Source organism: Zychaea mexicana (genome assembly GCF_025766255.1).
Source record: "Zychaea mexicana strain RSA 1403 chromosome Unknown BDB00scaffold_8, whole genome shotgun sequence".
NCBI classification, from domain to species: Eukaryota; Fungi; Mucoromycota; class Mucoromycetes; order Mucorales; family Lichtheimiaceae; genus Zychaea; species Zychaea mexicana.
Window position 1 is genome coordinate 123,340 of NW_026516671.1, and position 17,894 is coordinate 141,233.

The window sequence follows — 17,894 nt, forward strand, 5'->3', positions numbered from 1 at the left end:
AAAATAGTCCAAAGAAGCAATTTTTCACATTGTACCGAATTCGATCTCTTACCAAAATATGCAGAGCGTGGGTAGCGTAGTAGCAAGGAGCATTCCGTAATGAAGTGAACCACTCCTTTAGCAACGGCCTTTTTCTTCAGGTCCAATGTCTGCAAAGCGAGAAGTATTATAATTGGATGCTCTAAAGGATTACAGTGGTCCTCCGTTAAGATCACCCTCAGATAAATTAAGCCCTCAATTATGTCAACCCTTTTGATGGGACAATTTAGAATGAGAAAGCATATAGATTCTATATAAAGCCCACCCACACTTTCTTTTCAACCCCCAGCATCAGCTTCACCCTAAGACCTCCTTTGGGGTTGATCAACGGGGGACTACTGTAGATGCATTGAGGAAAATGTAATTTGACAGCGTATCCTTATTATCTTTATGTGCATGAGAAGTAGTTACTGTGTTTACTGCATAGTAAAAGTCGCCTCTATCAGTGCATGCTATAGAATAAAGTCCCATTAGCGGCCACTAAAAACGAGAAGGCTTCATCTCGTACATGCAGATATGCTCTTGGTCGAAAACCGTCCCATGATCTGCTACTACTAAGCTATAGTTCGAGTAGGCCCGTTCCTCCCTCGCATTTTCATATTAAAATTACAAGACTATAATGCGTTGTAAGGTTGCTGTCATTATTCATCAAGTTTTGGTTAGCTACGGCAACATGATGCGGCGTCACCAACGGCTTAGAATCAGTATGCTTTCTTTTGAGCATCACCTATATCTATATTGCACTTTCAGTGGCCATAGTAGCTTCGCTTCTCTCCATGCTTGTAGAAAACGACCCAAAATGTATGCACTTATTATGCGGTTTATTGAAAACTGAGTGTAACACTAATCATTGTATGGTGCATTCAGATAATAATCGACACAAAACTTATTTTGTTTCAAATTTTTTATTCTTATATTCCGCTAAGTGGTAGTAAAAAGCAATATTCATGGAGGAATGGAAGAGCGAAAATTAGTTGTGGATGCCTGGTCTTCTATGAGATGTAAGCTTATGCTGGTAAACTTTTGAGCCTCTTCAGTGGCTCCTTCAGCATTGAGATCTTGACTGTAGGCTTGATGTATCATAAGCAGTGATTGTAGTACCTTTAGCTAGTAACAAGTTTGCCTGCACTATCAAGAAAATCATGTGAATGTTCTTGTAACGCTTTGAAAGTGTATACACATTTTAGACGAACTTCACACTTCTTGGTTCTACCCCAAATACGTTCAATCAAATTACATTTACAGTGCTACCTAGGATATAATGCAAAAAACTCCTAGGGTAAGATAACTGCAGTATTAATCTGATAAAGGTTGTTTCTCGTTATTCCAAGTAACTCCCAGTCTTCTCGTTTCTCACAACATTTTCCTGTCTGTTTTCTACACTACTATCTGATGGAGTGAAAGCTCCACTTTGACTAGTCTTATTAAAAGTAGTCTTTTGACGTTTAGAGCAAGGCGCCATCTTTGTGAGATAGTAGAAAAGAAGAGAGAAGCAAAATGTATGATAGCAAATAGGAATAACAGCTCTATAACAGACGTGGTTACACAAGGCTACACAAGCACCTTTTTAAGGTTGACAGTTGATGACATGTTTCAATTTTTCTTATCCCCAGCCAAATAGTCCCTTCATTGACTATTTTTAATGGCCCATAACATTTTTGTTCCTTGAGAATGTAAACCATAATATCATTTCTAACGATGTTCATCTATAATTCTTATGGCTCAAAACTAATAAATGTTTATTTTTGGTAAAGTTATGGGGCTTCAAGTTGACCTAAAGTTTGTAATGGTTATTATCTGAATGCACCATAAAAATGGGACCAACTACGAGCAGAATAATATCAGGATGATTGCTTTTTACATGAGCTGAATGATCGTCAAAGATGTACATGATCAGAATGAACATGATATAGTAGACATATATGAGTGGTCAGCAACAGTGATGGTAGGCTGCGTATAATGTACCAATAGTCCTCGTCTCTGACGGAGGGATACATATCATGATCCGCTTGCTGAACGCGTTCACCTCAAGATCTGGGGTACGTGACACAAAGACAACATCGAATGCCGATCTGATAAAAAAAAGTTCTTTCACAATGGATCTGATAAATGAACAAAGTTTCGGAAAGCAATATGCGTTTCGGTCAACACGGAAAAAAGATTACAATGCTACTAACAAGAGACAGGCAAAAATACCAGGCAAAAGTCAGACGAATGCCTATCATGTTTGCTTGTGTGACCTTCTTCATTAGCCCTGCCGCAAGTAGCGTCAAACCAATAGTTCCCAGACACATGTGGTCCAGCATTACTTGATATAGCGTATAATAATGTTGACTTGTCATCTTCTCGAGATCTTAAAAAGCTCCACCTTTGACTTCCATCATGGTTACTCTCACCTTTCCATATGAACATTCATGTTTCTTTCGTATGAGCGAGAATTCCAAAGTTACATCGGCAATACGTTTTTTTATCAGATGTGATTTTCATACTCAGATGTTTTTAGCGGAAACATTCTCTTGTGACACCCACTTCGTATGCACTGATTTGAACATCAAAATAATTTAGACCGTCTTTTTCATTTGACAGCCCTTCCTTCTAGCTTTACAATACTCTTTGATATATGTCTCCACCTGGAAAATTCATTAAATTAATTGCCGGGAAAAGATCTACTAAACTCTATTTAGAGATCGCTTGCCGTCGGGTGGAACGAAGAAGGAACGCTTTATGGGTAAATTTTACCATTTTTATGTATTTTTATCCGAGTAAAGAAACGAGACACGTCAATTGAATATTGACGGTTGAACAGATCTCAATTGCTATGCTGATGCATCTTTTATGCTTCATGAAACTGTCAAGCTTATTTCGGATTTGTTAACTTCTGGATATCAAAGACACAGAGTGAAGACGAACAGTATCTTCGAGGAGGATCTTGGTACTACATCCTAGTACACCGCATCATCAACTCCCGTTCATCGCACAGTTAGAATTGATAATGAGAATGACAGTATCATGTATCTTACATGTAAAGGAAAATTGATTGAGCATCTACGCCTATGGATTCGCGAATAACCAAGTTGATTTGTCGACTGAGGAGTTCACCCACCGTCTGTCTTTAGTGTGCACTACCTGAACCTTCGGGGAACGCAAATACATGATAAGGCGCGGGCACGCGGATGATTTAAGCGATGACGACGACTAGATTTAACATATGATGGGGGCGGGAGCAGCTGTTGTTTTTCCCTTTTGAAACCATGCCGAAACAGGATGCTGTGCTGGATGCTACTTGATGTACTCTTGATGTAAAAGAGGATACTGTGTCACCTTCTATCTGGAAGAATTTTATTTATATAAAGCGCCAACCAGAAAAGTTGAGCCCAACAAAAAAAGTTTCTTTACCTTTTTCCTTTACCTCCTCGATCCCACAATGGTCAACGCTATCGCTGTCTTGCAAGGAGCTGCCGCTGCAGTCTATGGCTATGTCACTTTCCACCAATGCGGCCCCAACGAGCCCACTACCATCTATGCCAACTTGACTGGTGTTCCCGCTGGCAAGCACGGTTTGCACGTCCATCAGTTCGGCGATTTAACCAATGGTATAATGATCACACTTTTTTTATCCCCTCCCCTCTCTCTATCTATTGCAATTAACATTCTCATGCCCATATTACAGGCTGTGATTCTTTGGGTGGTCACTACAACCCCTTCAACATGACCCACGGTGGTCCTTTTGATGATGTTCGCCACGTTGGTGACTTTGGCAACGTCGAAGTCGGTGAAGATGGCACAACGCACTTTAAGTTGGATATCGACAATGTCAACTTGCTCGGTCCTCACTCGATCTTGGGGTAATTATAGCTTATCAATAGCTACTTGCTAGTAACAGGGTGAATCAATGATGCTTATGACTGATGGCATCATTAGACGCGGTCTTGTTTTGCACTCCGGCGAGGATGATCTCGGTCGCGGTGACAGCCCCGAATCCAAGACCACTGGTAACGCTGGTGCCCGTTTGGCTTGTGCTATCATTGGCTGTGAGTTTTTTCACCTTTTCTTTCAACCCATTACAACACGAAAAGTCAATACTAATCCACTTGCTATTATGAATGTGTAGTTCCTAACACTTCCAACTAAAAGCTGCTAGTGCGGTCCTGTAAATAGAACTCTATATAGTAGTTAGCCGATATAAATTAGCTAATATAATCTAAAACATATACGGCTGTAAGGAAAAGACGTCGTAGCTTTTATACTCTTCGCCATTTGCACCGAAACTCGGGAAAGGGAAGATCAACAGCGCCGCTGGAAATTCGGAATAAGCAAAAATGTCGAATGACACACAGCTTTAAAGTCACCATAACCATTCGGCTGGTCAACTAAATAATTTCTTGACTTCATACTCACGAAGATGCAGCATAATCTTAAAAACGTCTTTGGTGGCTATGCATTACAAAATCAAAAGCTAAGGGAAAAAGTATAATCTTTGGCATTCGCATCGCTATTTATTGCGAAGCACGAAAAAAGAAGACCATCTTATTGAAATTGAAGAAGTGATGAAAATACTATTTGGTAAGTATAAATAAAAGGCAAAGCCGCTTAATACAATATGGTATGCATATGTACTATGTATAATAGGAAGATGTGAAAGCTTAGTGATGAATTGAGAGAGGGAGTTGGTAAAGAAAGGGTATTGGCTCAATTAAACGAATGTCGGCTGTGGTGTCCATCCGTTCGCCGTAGCGATAAGTTCGGCCTCCTGTTCATAAGCTTGCAGAGTCCGATCAACCATCCTGACAGCTGCCATCAGAGCTACTGCATCGCCTTGCTGCTGTATGAAATTGACCCGAACTTTACGCGTCCTGCTGTTGGCAGATGTGCGTGGAGGAACAGTTACATCCACTTTAAAACGCAACAAGATTGCCTTGGTCGTTGTATCTACACAAGCACTCAATATTATGTGAGCCACCATCATCCTCTCCTGCTTGTAATTACTACAATATTTACCGTTGCCAGGCAGTGTCATCTCCCCTTTCCGCCGGATTATGCCTTCATTATCTCGACGTTCCACAATGCTGCCATCCATACACTGACCGATTGATGTAGCCATACACACTGTTAATAAAAAAATACTTTTCTCTTCTTTTCTTTACTATCTGTTGTTTGTATTTACCTCCTCCAAAACTTGAGTTATCTTTCCAATAGCCTCACGTTCGTCGCGTGCCAAACAATCAATCGAGCAAACCTATAGTGAAGGAATTTCTAACATTTAGCAAACGAGACGACCTAGATTTATCCCAAATATTCCCTATTACCTTTGGTTGCTTAAAATGGAAAAGACCTGGAAGCCAGGAAGAAAGTCGAGGGCTTCCACTAGAAGCTATTGGAGCCTGTTGCCGCGGTGACCGCGGTGATTGTCTTGTAGCATGATGATATGTAACATTCGGTTGTTGCTGTTGTAATAACGGGTGAGGCAGCTGTTGTTGTTGTTGCTGCGGAACAGGATGTGCTCGTGGTGAATCTGGAGCATAATAATGTTGATGCTGATGATCGAGCATATACTGCCGAGACTGACTGGCACGGTCAAATTCCAACTGCGTCTGTGGCGTCGGCATTGATAATCGATGGCTTGCTTTTGGTGACTTGCTAACAGGCTCGACTCGGTTCCGTTGCCACAAATGAATTAACTTATTGAATTTGGATTGTTGCTGTTGTTCTTCCATACTGCCGCTAGTGCTACTGCTGTTTGTCTCAGCGACAAGCCGGTGTTGTTGCTGTTGGGGTGTTGATGGAGGTTGTTGATGGAAATGCTGGCCAGCAGCAGTAGTAGTAGTGGTATACGTTTGTGGAGGAGATGGAGTATGTGGAGATGGTGGGGAGGATACATTGATGACAGGTGGTGACATGGCGAATCTATTATTTGAAAAGCGGTTATGCATGACGCGCGTAGAGGGTGCCCGAGGGGAAAGCATGTGGGCGATATGTAAATGCTGCTGTTGTTGAGGAGCTTGTTGAGGTTGCTGTGGGAACATGTGTGGGTATGGATGCTGAGCGGCGTGATAGTAGTAATGCTGTTGTTGCTGATGCTCATGTTGTGGTACAGGTGCTGCATGAGGATATGAGTATGTTTGCTGTTGCTGTTGCTGTTGCTGTTGCTGTTGCTGTTGCTGTTCCATGAGTGGATGCATACCACAAAAGCGGTGACCCATCTGTGGGCTGTTGTAGGATTGTGATTGTCTACTAGTAGATCTATAGTGTGGGGACGGTGATCCCATGGATTGTGGGTGACGCCTAAAGAAGCACATACGTATGCGTTAAAAATTCACGCTTAAAGCTTATAAGGAAGACCTAGAGATAGATAGGTACATACCACATATCATGTCGCTGCTGTTGTACTGGAGTATAAGGCCATTTTCGTGCTGCTCGCGGTGACTTTAGACTAGCAGATGCCTCTGCTCGTGCCTGATTGTAGATAAGATCGGCGCGTATCACAATTGGTTTCGGTGGTACGGGTGGAGGCAGATCGACATCCCCAACATTACGATCTGATGACGTTTGTGGTGGCGTCCCTGGAATATTTACAACCTGCTTAGGATTTGGCTGTGTCGGTTTGTCTTTTGCTATATCCTTCTTTGCGGCGATCTTATGCATCATGTCGTCGATACCAGGTAACGGCACCCCTTTACTGCTAATTCCACTTGATGAAGCCACACCGCATATTGTTGCTGGTCGTCGACGCTTCGCAGGCGATTCTAATATAGATATACATTATCGTTTTCGTTTAGTAAATGCTTTCCAGATCTGTCCATGCCTAACGCGAGATCAAAACAAGTCGCGACGTACCGCATTTACGGATATCGTCATCTCGGTCGATCTGCCAATAGTTATTAGCATGCCGTTGTAGTAACACATAAGTCACTTTTTGCATATTGTATCTACAGTATACCGCGTTAATGGATCTAGTGTTACATGCAACATCGAAGCTTCAAATTACATACTCTTCATTTAGCAGTGCTTCTACGACCTGCTCCGTAGTTAGATCTGTCCAAAGTACTTTGAGTGTCTCTAGTAATCGATCATCGATCTCGGTCGGATCGGAAACTGGCCGTCCAATTTCAGTAGCTGTAGGTGGATCGGGTAAAATCGATGGGTTGGGTGGTAAATCTGCTGTGAACCATGGATGCTGCTGTACCTCTTTCATCTTTAAAAACAAATCACCACCTCATAATTAGATTTTATGATCCTCATCCCCTGAACAATAATCAATACTTTCTTAGTCTTGTTTCTCTTCCCACTCATATTACCGTCAGTCTTTTTTCCGGACGAATAACTAAAATTTTTTGGATCAGATCGCGAGCGCTCAAGGAAATATGATCTGGCATTTTGTATTTTCCGATTTTGACCTAAGTGAACGAAAAAATAGAAGTCTAGTGTAAGCACAGAACATACCACGCATATTTTTCCCAATTGGTCGTCTTCTCACTTTATTCAATAATTCGCGGATATTGTCGTCATCGAAGGGCAAGTGACCACAAAGAAGAGCGTACAAGATGATACCACACGACCAGATATCTGAAGCTGACCCATTATACGGTATGCCCTATATGAAAAGATCATTAGCTTCGTGATGTTATACTGGATAAAGTTTCGGTGATGAGGGCAATAAAAAAGCATTACAGTGACGATTTCTGGACTTGCATAGTGCGGCGAACTAATATATTACACATTAATTTAGTGTTCCTATTAACGAAAAGCACAGACTTCTTGTTACCCGCAACTGGTTTCCAGCAGTGAACCGGTAGGTTGCAGCGACGCCATGCCAAAGTCGGCGATCTTTATATTTTTGTCCTTGTCAAGCAACAAGTTTTCCGGCTTGAGATCTCGATGGCTACATAAGAAGCTTATTATGATTTATTTGCTCTTTGATCGCCTCATTTGAGAGTAGATTCCCCGTACCATATCAAATGACGATGACAATAGTCTAATCCGAAAATGATCTGCTGAAAGTATTTGCGTGCTTCTGGTTCTGGTAGTCGACCTTGAGAGACGAGATATTCGAATAATTCTCCGCCTTGTACATACTCTAGAATCAGGTACCTAAAAGCAGGCTCTTTAAATCCCTCCTCCCCTTTTTTGATGTAGTGATGCGCTTGCAATGTTCCCATCATTGCAGAGAGAGTTCCACGCAATTGATATTTTTTAAATAAAGAAAGAATTTCTTACAAATTGGGTGAATCCGAAAGATCAATAACGTCGAGAAGGCTCATAATATTCGGGTGGTGTATTAGCTTCATCACTGCAATCTCGCGTTTCACGGCTCGTTCAACGGAAGCGTTGGCTGCAAGGTGCGATTTGGAAATGATTTTAATGGCAACTTTTTCACCAGACACTTTATGTATACCGAGCTTGACACGACCTATAGAGTACAAGTGATAATATGAGTTGGCTGTTGACACTGTTTTTTCAAAAACACAACAGTATGAAGTTATGCCAGCATTGTTGCACGACGCACGCGCGAACGTGCACGGCCCCCCTTCCTTTCATCTTCCTGGTTGCACTGAATGCTGTTGATGATGATGATGATGATGGTGATGATGGTGGTGGTACCTGAAGAGCCTTTGCCAAGCGTTTTGCCCAACCAATAATCGCCGATATCTTTACGCCGTCGATTTCCTGGCGATGTGGGTCCTGGGCTGGATGAGCCGATAGTCGATGATGGTGGCGGATGTAAACTGCTGCGTCCAGAATGTCGACGATAATAATGACTGCTGTTGCTAGGTGAGTGATGCGGTTTGACAACAATTCGTCGCTGTGGTGCTGGAGAAGCAATAATTCCAGTACATGGGTTAAATGATGGCATTTAAAAAAGAGAAGAAAGGGAGTGAAGAGAACGAAAAGAAAAGATACGATAAATAAGGATTTAGAATGAGAAAGGGAAGCGAACGTAGAAAAAAAGGTATGAAAAGAAAAGAAGTAATTCAGAAACAACTAAAGGGGTAGAGAACCGAACAAAACGCACGAGTAGTGTGATATGACTCGAGCAATACAAGTTGGATGATGACAAAAGAGTCCATCCTCGGATATTTTAAAGAAAATTGATATTGGACTATGGCGCGAAGCCAAGGGAAGACTGTGCATGAGCGGCACAGCTCAACAAAAAATCAAAAAAAAAGTAGTTTGTGCGGCTATATAATCCCGCGCATTCTAGCTTTTTTTTTGGTGCGCATAATGTTGGATGGAGTTTTCCGTGGGATAGCCGTTCCCCGAGGAATGTTCAAAATCGGAAGAACGAAAAAGAACAAAGATATGCGCCACTCCTCTCTTGAACTACAAGTTTCTCTGCAGCCACTGAAAGTTGATTATGAACTCGTTTTATCACGTACATAATAAGGACTTGGTTGTGAGAAAGAACCGCTTATTGATCACCTATTCATTGAAATCATATAAAAAAAGGAACTAAACATATGTTGCATACAATCTCAGGAGATAAACATAAAGAGAATTGAAGAAAAGGGCAATGATAAATGAAAATGAATTTACAAGTGTGTTGGTATAAGTCATATTAATGATGAATGTGCAAAACAATTGATGGGATTGGTGTAGGATGATTATGCTTAGAAATAACAGATCATGAATGAAAAGATTGTTGATAGAAGCATAAAGGGTCAGGCATGTTGATATGTTGCGGTTGATAAGTAGTGTCGTACACTGGTGGATGATGATATGCAGCAAAGACTTGGTGACTTTCAGCGGCTAGGTCCAGACAATTATCACTTGACAGGGACGGTGATGGTGATGCTGGTGGATGCATATAGACAGTGTCTTGAAAATAATCCGGAGCCTGGTCTGTAAATACTGTAGGTGTGATCGGGAAATCACTGCTGCCACTGCTACCAAAACTAGAATGGTCGATTGGTGAGAAGCTACTACCGCTGGTGCTACTAGTACTGCTATCGAGCTTATGATAATAGTTGCTGTTCCAACAAGACGATAATGAGAAACTGAGATCGTTGTTGTGTTTGTTGGTCTCCGTGATGTATACCTCCTCATCTTGATCTTCTTCGTCATCTCCATCTTCATGGTAGATATGATACATCGGGGTTCCGCTAAGCATTGAATCATGGAGCTTTTGCAAGCTAGCTGGAAAGGCAGTGTCCATTTTGAGCTTATTGCAGAGATAGATTGTTTGTGCGAACCAGTCGCAGACCCAGTGGACAATGCTGTTCTGATGCTGCTCGAACGCAATCCAAGTTGTGTAGGCGCACATGAGTTCGTTTAATGCCAGCTTCAATGCAAGTAGCATAATCGGTTGGCTGACAACCATGAATGAACCTGTTGTTGCCAAGGTATGAGCGCACTGCTGTATCCTAGCAGCTGTTGCCAAAGACTCGGATAGCGATGATGATCGTTCTTCTGCTGGTGAAGACTCGTTGGCAGAAAGTGATAGTGATAAGGTGTCACTGAGGAAGAGCAGGCATGTCGAGTAAAAGGCATTATAGTCCATAGAGCTACTTTCTGCTCCTACTGCTGCCGTCGCTATCGTCTTCATCGTTGCCGTCCCAGTGTACAAGTGGCGTGGTAGGCTTAACTTCCACTTCACCAATTCTTGTTGGAACTTATCGTCCACGGCAAGGGAATCAGTATAAAATGTAAAGGGCGTCCGTGATGGTTGCTGTGTAACCTGGGTGTATAGTTTTGCCAGCTTGATGAGCTCCACAAAGTTTTCCGTAGAATGATCGTTGCCGTCTGTGGCTGAAGAAGCAAAATACGGTAGGTCGTGAACCAATTGCCGCTCATCATGCACCGCAAACCAACGCTTGTATGTGGCATTTTGATGTGCTAGGTGTCCCGTCAGCGCCATACTAACGTACAGTAACCAACGTATCTTGCAGATGGCGGTTGCTTCATTGGTGTAAAGCTGCTGCTGCTGCTGACGATGATGAAGATTCTGATCATGATATTGCGGGCCTGGAAGTACAAGCTTGTCAAATATAGTACTGGCGCGTTCCAAATAGGCCATGCAAGGCAAAGTGGTAGTCATTTCCTGATGCTTGTGCAGCAAAAGTAGGGTTTGTACCGCACTGAGGGAGCACTCGTCCAAACAGAGTACCTGCGCCTGATGCAAGTACGCCTCAGCGGATAAAGGCAAGCTGTTACATAACTCTGGCGGGCGAATGTAGCACATGAGGACAAGCAGTGCGGAATAGACTGACAGCGATGATGGCGTTTGGTGCAGCACAGGAAAATATGGATGGATGTATCTGGAATACGCCTGATATAAAGCATGCTCAGCTTTTTGGGAAAGGCGGAGAAGCGGCATGCTGCTGCCGGTATTGCTGATAATGGGGATTGATGCACGATATTCACTGCCACCAACCGCAGGAGCTGCACAGAGCTGATCAGCCCTATCCGGGCAAGCCAACTGGAATGCGGGAAATTGGTCGTAAATAGAGTACAGCAAAGCTGTGCTCTTGCTCATCCGTGGGATTCGATCGTGTTGTTGTTGTTGTTGTTGTTGTTGCGGTTCTAGGCATACAGCGGGGGGTACTGGATGAGAAGAATGAAGGGATGGTGGGTGAGCTGATGATGGTTCCACGGATAGGTCCAGACTGTAGTCCCGATTCTCGTCAGAAGAGTCTTTGCCTGAGAAGACACAAACAACATTTGCCTTGCGACAGTTGGAGCATACTCCTGATCCTGGCACACCAACATCGCATCTAAAGCATACGTTATGAGCCTGTGTCAGTAATTCTTCTTTTCCTTGCAAATTGCCCTTTTTACGGTACGAGCAAAATTGTAGTAACGCATAGGGATTGTATAACGAAAAGACCAAGAGCATGAGAATCAGTGACTCACTTTGATTTACGCTGACGACAAAAATCGCATGCATGAGACACCTTCAACTTCTTGTATCGTCCAGGGTCGTTCATGTCAATGAAATAGTATTCAACAGGTTTCTTTTCGCGGTTGGCCATTGTGGTAAATGACATAGACTGATGGGTGAATGGGAGGAGGAAAGAAGGAGAGAAAAAGAGAAAGCAGTACAAAAAGTTGGCTTGTCAAACAAGTCTTATATGTTTGAGGATGGGAAATTCTGAGGTAGTAAATAGTAAATAAAAAGAAACAAAAAGAGCAGTGCACTCGAAGGATTTTGGACCTCAATTAGATTATTTACTTGCTCAATTCCGTAGTTCAAACGAGCCAGTGAGTCGGACCCAACGCCTGTTTTGGTAGATGGTCGTGTAAATCGGGTGGGTCACAATATCGTCAGAACAAACAATCTCATTGGTCAAACGTCATCTTTACTCTCTGCAAACTGTTTTTGACATTATATAGGGCAATTATAGCGATGGATAGATTCGAACTTGGTGATGTACCTAGTAGAGGAGACCGTTTACAAAACTCGGGCGTTTTTTCCCTCGATATTTACGAAGTGCAACGTCCATCACCAGTGTATGATTACTTATTTAAACTGATTCTGTGTGCTTTTGGTAAGACAAAGAGAAAATGTCGATGTTGCTATATATAACAAAAGCACAATCCGAATCCAGTATATCTTCCACTAGTTGTTCTTTTTTTCAGAATGCTTCAAAAGGGAAGCGGGAACATCTCGTTGCAATTGGTAGATCTTGGTAACAAAACGTCCAGCTTTCTCCCTTTCACCATGAGCCTATTGTTCGGGATTAATTTCATTATCTCAGGAGAGAAGAAGACGTCAAGTCACTTTTGTTCCTAAATTTTCATCATTGCTCTCTTTCCCTTCTTCTCTAATCGCATCTGTCTTTTTGTTCGCTTAAGATAAGAGAAAGGCGAGAGAGCAGGATGGCTGGAACAGAGCGAGCAGCACGCTGATTATGGAGCAAAAATTATCATATATGCCAACCGTTATTTTGCGAACTGAAATCTTTAAAAGATTGTTTTAATTCATAGGTCACATGTCTCATTTATTTTTTCCGGCATACGTATGTAAAAAAAGACGACAACGATGTGCCATCCGGAATCTGGGACGGGAAATTATGTTTTTACCACGTAAAGATACTGGGCCATGCTGTATATGGCTGGAAGAGAAAAAAATGAATTCTTTTCATCTGACATAATCAATGAGACGGGTCAGTTACGTAAAATTGCTGCTCCCTTTTTATCTTTCTCGAAATATTGACTAATCAGCAACCGTTGTTTTTGGTTAGTATCTGCTGCAATTATCAGGGAAGTAGCAAGCTACATGGTTACTATCCCATAAACTCAAATGTAGCAGATAGAATTGATTACAAAAGAACGAGCCGACCAGCGTTCAAGAAGGACATTCCTGTAATAAGTTTACGTGTGTAAACAAAGTGCTAAAGGGTGCGGAGCGTATATGTGGGCGCGCACATACATCGCGATCTGCCGTTGCCTGTGTCTTTTTCGATTTAGCTCATACATCACCCTTCTTCTTCTGTGCGCTCATATTTGTACATTACTCCTCTTCTTCATAATGTCTGTACTGTCTTATATGCTCTGCCTTACGTGTACGTCGAAAAGGATGATAAAAACGTAGAAAGAATTTGTTGCTAATTACTTGGTTCCTTCGTAGAGAGTAAGATTGATTACCAAATACGCCCATCCGAGCTCCAAATGACCGCAAATGATAATGTACTACCTTTATTACATATAAGGTTCTTTTTCGAGTGTTCGAGCCCTGTGGTGTGTATCTGCACACAGTGTGTAACAAAGTATGAAGCGATACACATACTATACACATGTTTAAGACAGTAAGTGCATACACACACCACACGCGCTAAGCCCTAAACTTCTCTATTCTCTCACTTTGTGATCACTTTTTGTGTTTTCACTTTTTTCATGGGTGGGAACGCTTTGATTCCCGGTTTAATGCGTGGTTCGAATGCCCGATGGTTCTTTTGTTGACAGCCTGTGGTGCGAGTCCAATGACAATAAGCTAACAAACAATAACAATAACAATAACAAACTGCATTAATAAGCATTACTTCTACTGGTGATTGGTTCCAAGAAATTTAGTCGATTCTCGGCCTTTTCGTTTTACTGCAGTAATCTTCTTTTTACTATCATAAGGGTTGCATTTTTGCATACTATATATCTCTACTACATAGCAATATCTGCAGCGCCAAGGCACCTTTACTAGTCCATGCTGTGGTGCCGGATAGAATGTCTGATTGTTGTTAAGGTACACGAGAACACAAAGCATACGGACACAATGATCGGAGAACAGCATCAGCATCACGATACGTTACTGATATTTTTTTTTCTTTTTTCGTTCCAGTCAAGTGTGGCAAGTTAACGGCACTACTACTTCTGATGCTATTACTATACTGCGTTTTGTATAGGTGTCCCTTTCTCCTGATTTTTCCGTACCAAAATTAATTAAAGATGAAAAAAAGTGTTTTAAGCTCACGGACAAGTTGGTCATACTAAGCTTCAATTACTGTTTGTTTTGATTATGCGTGAGAAAATCAACCATCTTATGCTTCATCCTAATCCACAAATGTCAACAGCAGCATTATGATCATGAGAATTTGTTTTTTTGTTTGTTAAATGCTTATTTAAAAACTGGACTTGCTTCTTCTCAAGGCTCGCCTATGGCTGTATAGCCAGAAAGAATAAAGACCCTCTACGTACCCGGATAGGACATAAAGCAAGTAACATTTTCTAATAACATGTCAAACAAATTGCATTCATGCCGGCGACAATCAGTAGTGCCGAAGAAAAAAACAGGTAACTGGTTATGGCACTGCACGGTAGTATGCGTTTATCAAGTATGCTGAGCTGCCAAACGACTCATGAAACGCACAGCAAGCCTTTTGATAGTGTAACATATGTACAAAAGCAGTAATTGGTGGTCACGGACGCACCTACCTTGTATTCGAGTGGTCAAAATAATGGCGTGATTTGCTATTATTTACATTTCTCTTTCCAGGGGTATAGATGCCATAACCGGATGTGATGAATGTAGTATGCAAACAAAACATACACATCGATTGAGAAAGCGTGTCCTACCACTTCAATTAATATCATATGTCTTAAAGCCGGCATGTCATATGGTGTGATAATAATAAGTGGCTAGTTCAGCAACTTATTGCTGATCTGTGTCCATTGTTAAAAACGCATATAAAGAAGCATCGGACCTCTCATTAGACAAGGACGTTGAAATTCTAAATCTTTCTATTACTGTAGTCATCTGATATTAACAGCGCACACTGGCGTGTCTTTCTCGTATGGTATGGTAATCGATACGACCTACTCAAGGTGACCTTTTGATAAGGATGGAAGGAAGTTAAGTTTATGACTATAATAGCTGTTTTCTCATCACAGCTGCGTGCAGTATCGTTTTCAAGCAACTCATGCACGTGGCCGAATGCATTAACGGTGCGCGTAGCAAACCGGTATACCTTCTTCTTTTAGCACGACACGTACTGCGTCATATATACGCTGGAGTAAAGTAGCAAACATAGGTTCTACTCGGTGAAAACATTATTAGTAAAATATGCACCCATATACTGCAAGAATATTTAGATGTCAATAAAACCAAATTGTTTCATACACAACTTCCTAGCTAAAGTGATAAAAAACGCAGCATTAACAAGTCAAACAAAGTTTTGTATTACAGGTGGCGTAAATGGAATCTTTGACGACTGTGATGTTACATTACTTACTAAGAAATAAGGTTCCATCGCTGTTATTTTTGTTGATGAGACAGTGAATCAATAATCGGAATCCCGGAGGAACCGTGCAATGTGCTGATTTGTATATTGCTGAATCGGTGTTGAGATAGTGCAACTATACGGGATTGTGCGAGTAACATTAGAATAACTATTTTGTGTTGATAGCAAGATGCAATAATATAAGAGAAGAAAGCTATCTCTTCTTCTTTCATAGTATGAAAAGACATGCACGATCGCACTGCAAGTCAATCGTACTTTTCAAGGCATTTTTAGATCAAAGTTAACAAGGAGCGCATGATGCAGTTAACTGTGCGTATACACGGCGTACGTTTCTAAAAAGAACGGCACCATAGCAAACTCACCGCAGCAATAGTAATGTCTATAAAAGTAAAACTAAACTACTGTTCCATATTATGCGTTTTGCTTGCGACGATTCCGAAACTGGGCCTAGATCTTTCGATCCTTATTCACTCGCGATACATTATGTATTCATCGCTTCGTTTAGTTGAAAAAAAGGAGAAAATAGACATGCACTGGCAGTATCTTTTAGGCAGCTGAATGATTTTGAAATCGCATTTGGAAAATATGTCAATTGTTTCACACATCCTTGATAAAACGCGTAAATAGTGTACTCTGGACACGGTCCGTCACCTGTGACACAACTGCCACTGGCTTAGTTTTTTTTTATTTACGTTATGCTTACCTGTTAGGTGGAAGTTGTACATAAATCGAGCGTCCGTTTGTTATAACGTATAAGTGGCTATTTTTGGAGGATGAGTCTAGCCTTAGGCGATATTGAGTAACGGATGAGGTATCCTGAAAAAGGTGATAAAACCGGCACCTGCAGTATAGTAATACCCACAAGTCCCAACAATCGGATAACTCACGAATAAAACTGATACCATAAAAATTTTGCAAACCCTGTTTCTATTTGTCCCAATCATTGTATAGGCTTTTCTTATCATTTTTTGGTATCAAAGACCGAGAGAACGTACTATAGCAATCGGATCATAACATTTTACCATAAGATCAATTCATTAAACGATATGTTGTTTTACGACATTCTTTGCGCAATCGATACTTTTAAAGTCATGATTCTAGTACTACACCGAATAATAGCAAACTTAAGCAGATCGACAGTAAAGTGATCATTACTATATCTTCTAAAGTAGGCAAAGCTTTCGTCTTTTTGCAATGTTTCACAAAAAAATGTTCTTTTTAATCCCATCATAGCAAGAGAATTTCGTAGCGATAGAATATGTGCACCAATATCAACGGGTAACTGTAGTAGCACATCATATTTCATTCTAATGCTTTCGATCAGTTACATAGAATAAGCTTTGCTCGATAACAGCAGCCGATGGTCATCAAAACTCAACGTGGCGCAATTAACAAGTTAATGATCACTTATACATAAAATCAGATTGATGAACGGAAAAGTGTCCATGTTTACGGGACAAGTCCGTGTCCGGTCGATATCAGTTGTTGTGCAGATAAAGCAATGTATGCTGTGCCACGCACATCAATAAATACCCAAAGCTGTTGTTGTTGTGGCTATCGTGCATAATATATGTACTATGTACATACTTTACAAAAAAGAGCTTGCTATTTGCGTTACAAACAACGCGCAAAAATGATACGTTGCACATACATTCATAGCACATCTTAGTGTTCGTTTCATGCTGCTTAGCCATATTCTTCATGTCAGGAGCTATAAAAACAATGCCAACCGAGGAGTGGTGGTAACTGCCTTTTCATTTGTTCCTGCACGAGTCAAAAGGAGTACATTCATGTGCTGCACTTTACGCACAACTATTCATCAATTACACACCTCTTGCTTTTCTTATCGTGCAAGCGGAAACAATGGCAAGTACTGTAAATATTATATAGGTAACGATGCTTTTATCTACTGTATCGTACGGCATTCAATAGCATAATCTTGTATGCCTACTAATACAGCCGCGTTACATTTTTATATCACTCATAAGGGAAATTTTTACGAAACATTGTTTGGAAACGTTATTAATTTCACAAAAGTTTGTGTGGTACCGGAACTTGTATAATTATCAGTCACTGAGTGGATTGATAACTCTGTCCTGCTTGTTGTTGTTTCAAAGTAAAGGTGCTCATACATAGTCTGCAAAACCACTCTATTCATCATAATGTTGACAGGTTCGAGGTTTGCGT

At 41.2% G+C, this 17,894-nt stretch overlaps 3 protein-coding genes across 3 annotated transcripts; 1 reads left to right on the forward strand and 2 right to left on the reverse strand.

Moving 5' to 3' along the window:
- The first annotated feature begins 3,429 nt into the window (after positions 1 to 3,429).
- Positions 3,430 to 4,281, forward strand: BDB00DRAFT_951150 (copper/zinc superoxide dismutase). Its single transcript, XM_053129584.1, has 4 exons — positions 3,430 to 3,632; positions 3,710 to 3,884; positions 3,961 to 4,070; positions 4,151 to 4,281. Exons 1-4 carry the CDS (start codon positions 3,464 to 3,466, stop codon positions 4,168 to 4,170), a joined length of 474 nt encoding a protein of 157 aa, XP_052983856.1. The 5' UTR covers positions 3,430 to 3,463; the 3' UTR covers positions 4,171 to 4,281.
- Positions 4,282 to 6,378: 2,097 nt separating this feature from the next.
- Positions 6,379 to 8,890, reverse strand: BDB00DRAFT_756399 (kinase-like domain-containing protein; the record flags this gene model as incomplete). Its single annotated transcript, XM_053118905.1, has 10 exons — positions 6,379 to 6,782; positions 6,847 to 6,965; positions 7,029 to 7,231; positions 7,514 to 7,630; positions 7,708 to 7,741; positions 7,802 to 7,918; positions 7,987 to 8,127; positions 8,254 to 8,446; positions 8,638 to 8,718; positions 8,797 to 8,890. The coding sequence occupies 10 exons, from the start codon at positions 8,888 to 8,890 to the stop codon at positions 6,379 to 6,381; spliced, it is 1,503 nt and encodes a 500-aa protein (XP_052983857.1).
- Positions 8,891 to 9,703: 813 nt separating this feature from the next.
- Positions 9,704 to 12,159, reverse strand: BDB00DRAFT_582628 (uncharacterized protein). The gene is made up of 3 exons (XM_053117937.1): positions 11,887 to 12,159; positions 10,073 to 11,747; positions 9,704 to 10,004 (listed from the first exon to the last, which is right to left on the reverse strand). Exons 1-3 carry the CDS (start codon positions 12,018 to 12,020, stop codon positions 9,990 to 9,992), a joined length of 1,824 nt encoding a protein of 607 aa, XP_052983858.1. The 5' UTR covers positions 12,021 to 12,159; the 3' UTR covers positions 9,704 to 9,989.
- Positions 12,160 to 17,894: the final 5,735 nt, after the last annotated feature.

Excerpts from the sequence above, each read along its gene's own strand:
- BDB00DRAFT_951150 (XM_053129584.1), top strand. The coding sequence starts at position 3,464 with ATGGTCAACGCTATCGCTGTCTTGCAAGGAGCTGCCGCTGCAGTCTAT. Across the intron at positions 3,633-3,709 it reads GTTCGGCGATTTAACCAATG|GCTGTGATTCTTTGGGTGGT; the intron begins GTATAATGATCA and ends CCCATATTACAG. Across the intron at positions 3,885-3,960 it reads GGTCCTCACTCGATCTTGGG|ACGCGGTCTTGTTTTGCACT; the intron begins GTAATTATAGCT and ends TGGCATCATTAG.
- BDB00DRAFT_582628 (XM_053117937.1), bottom strand. The coding sequence starts at position 12,020 with ATGTCATTTACCACAATGGCCAACCGCGAAAAGAAACCTGTTGAATAC. Across the intron at positions 11,748-11,886 it reads TGTCGTCAGCGTAAATCAAA|ATGCGATGTTGGTGTGCCAG; the intron begins GTGAGTCACTGA and ends CGTATGCTTTAG.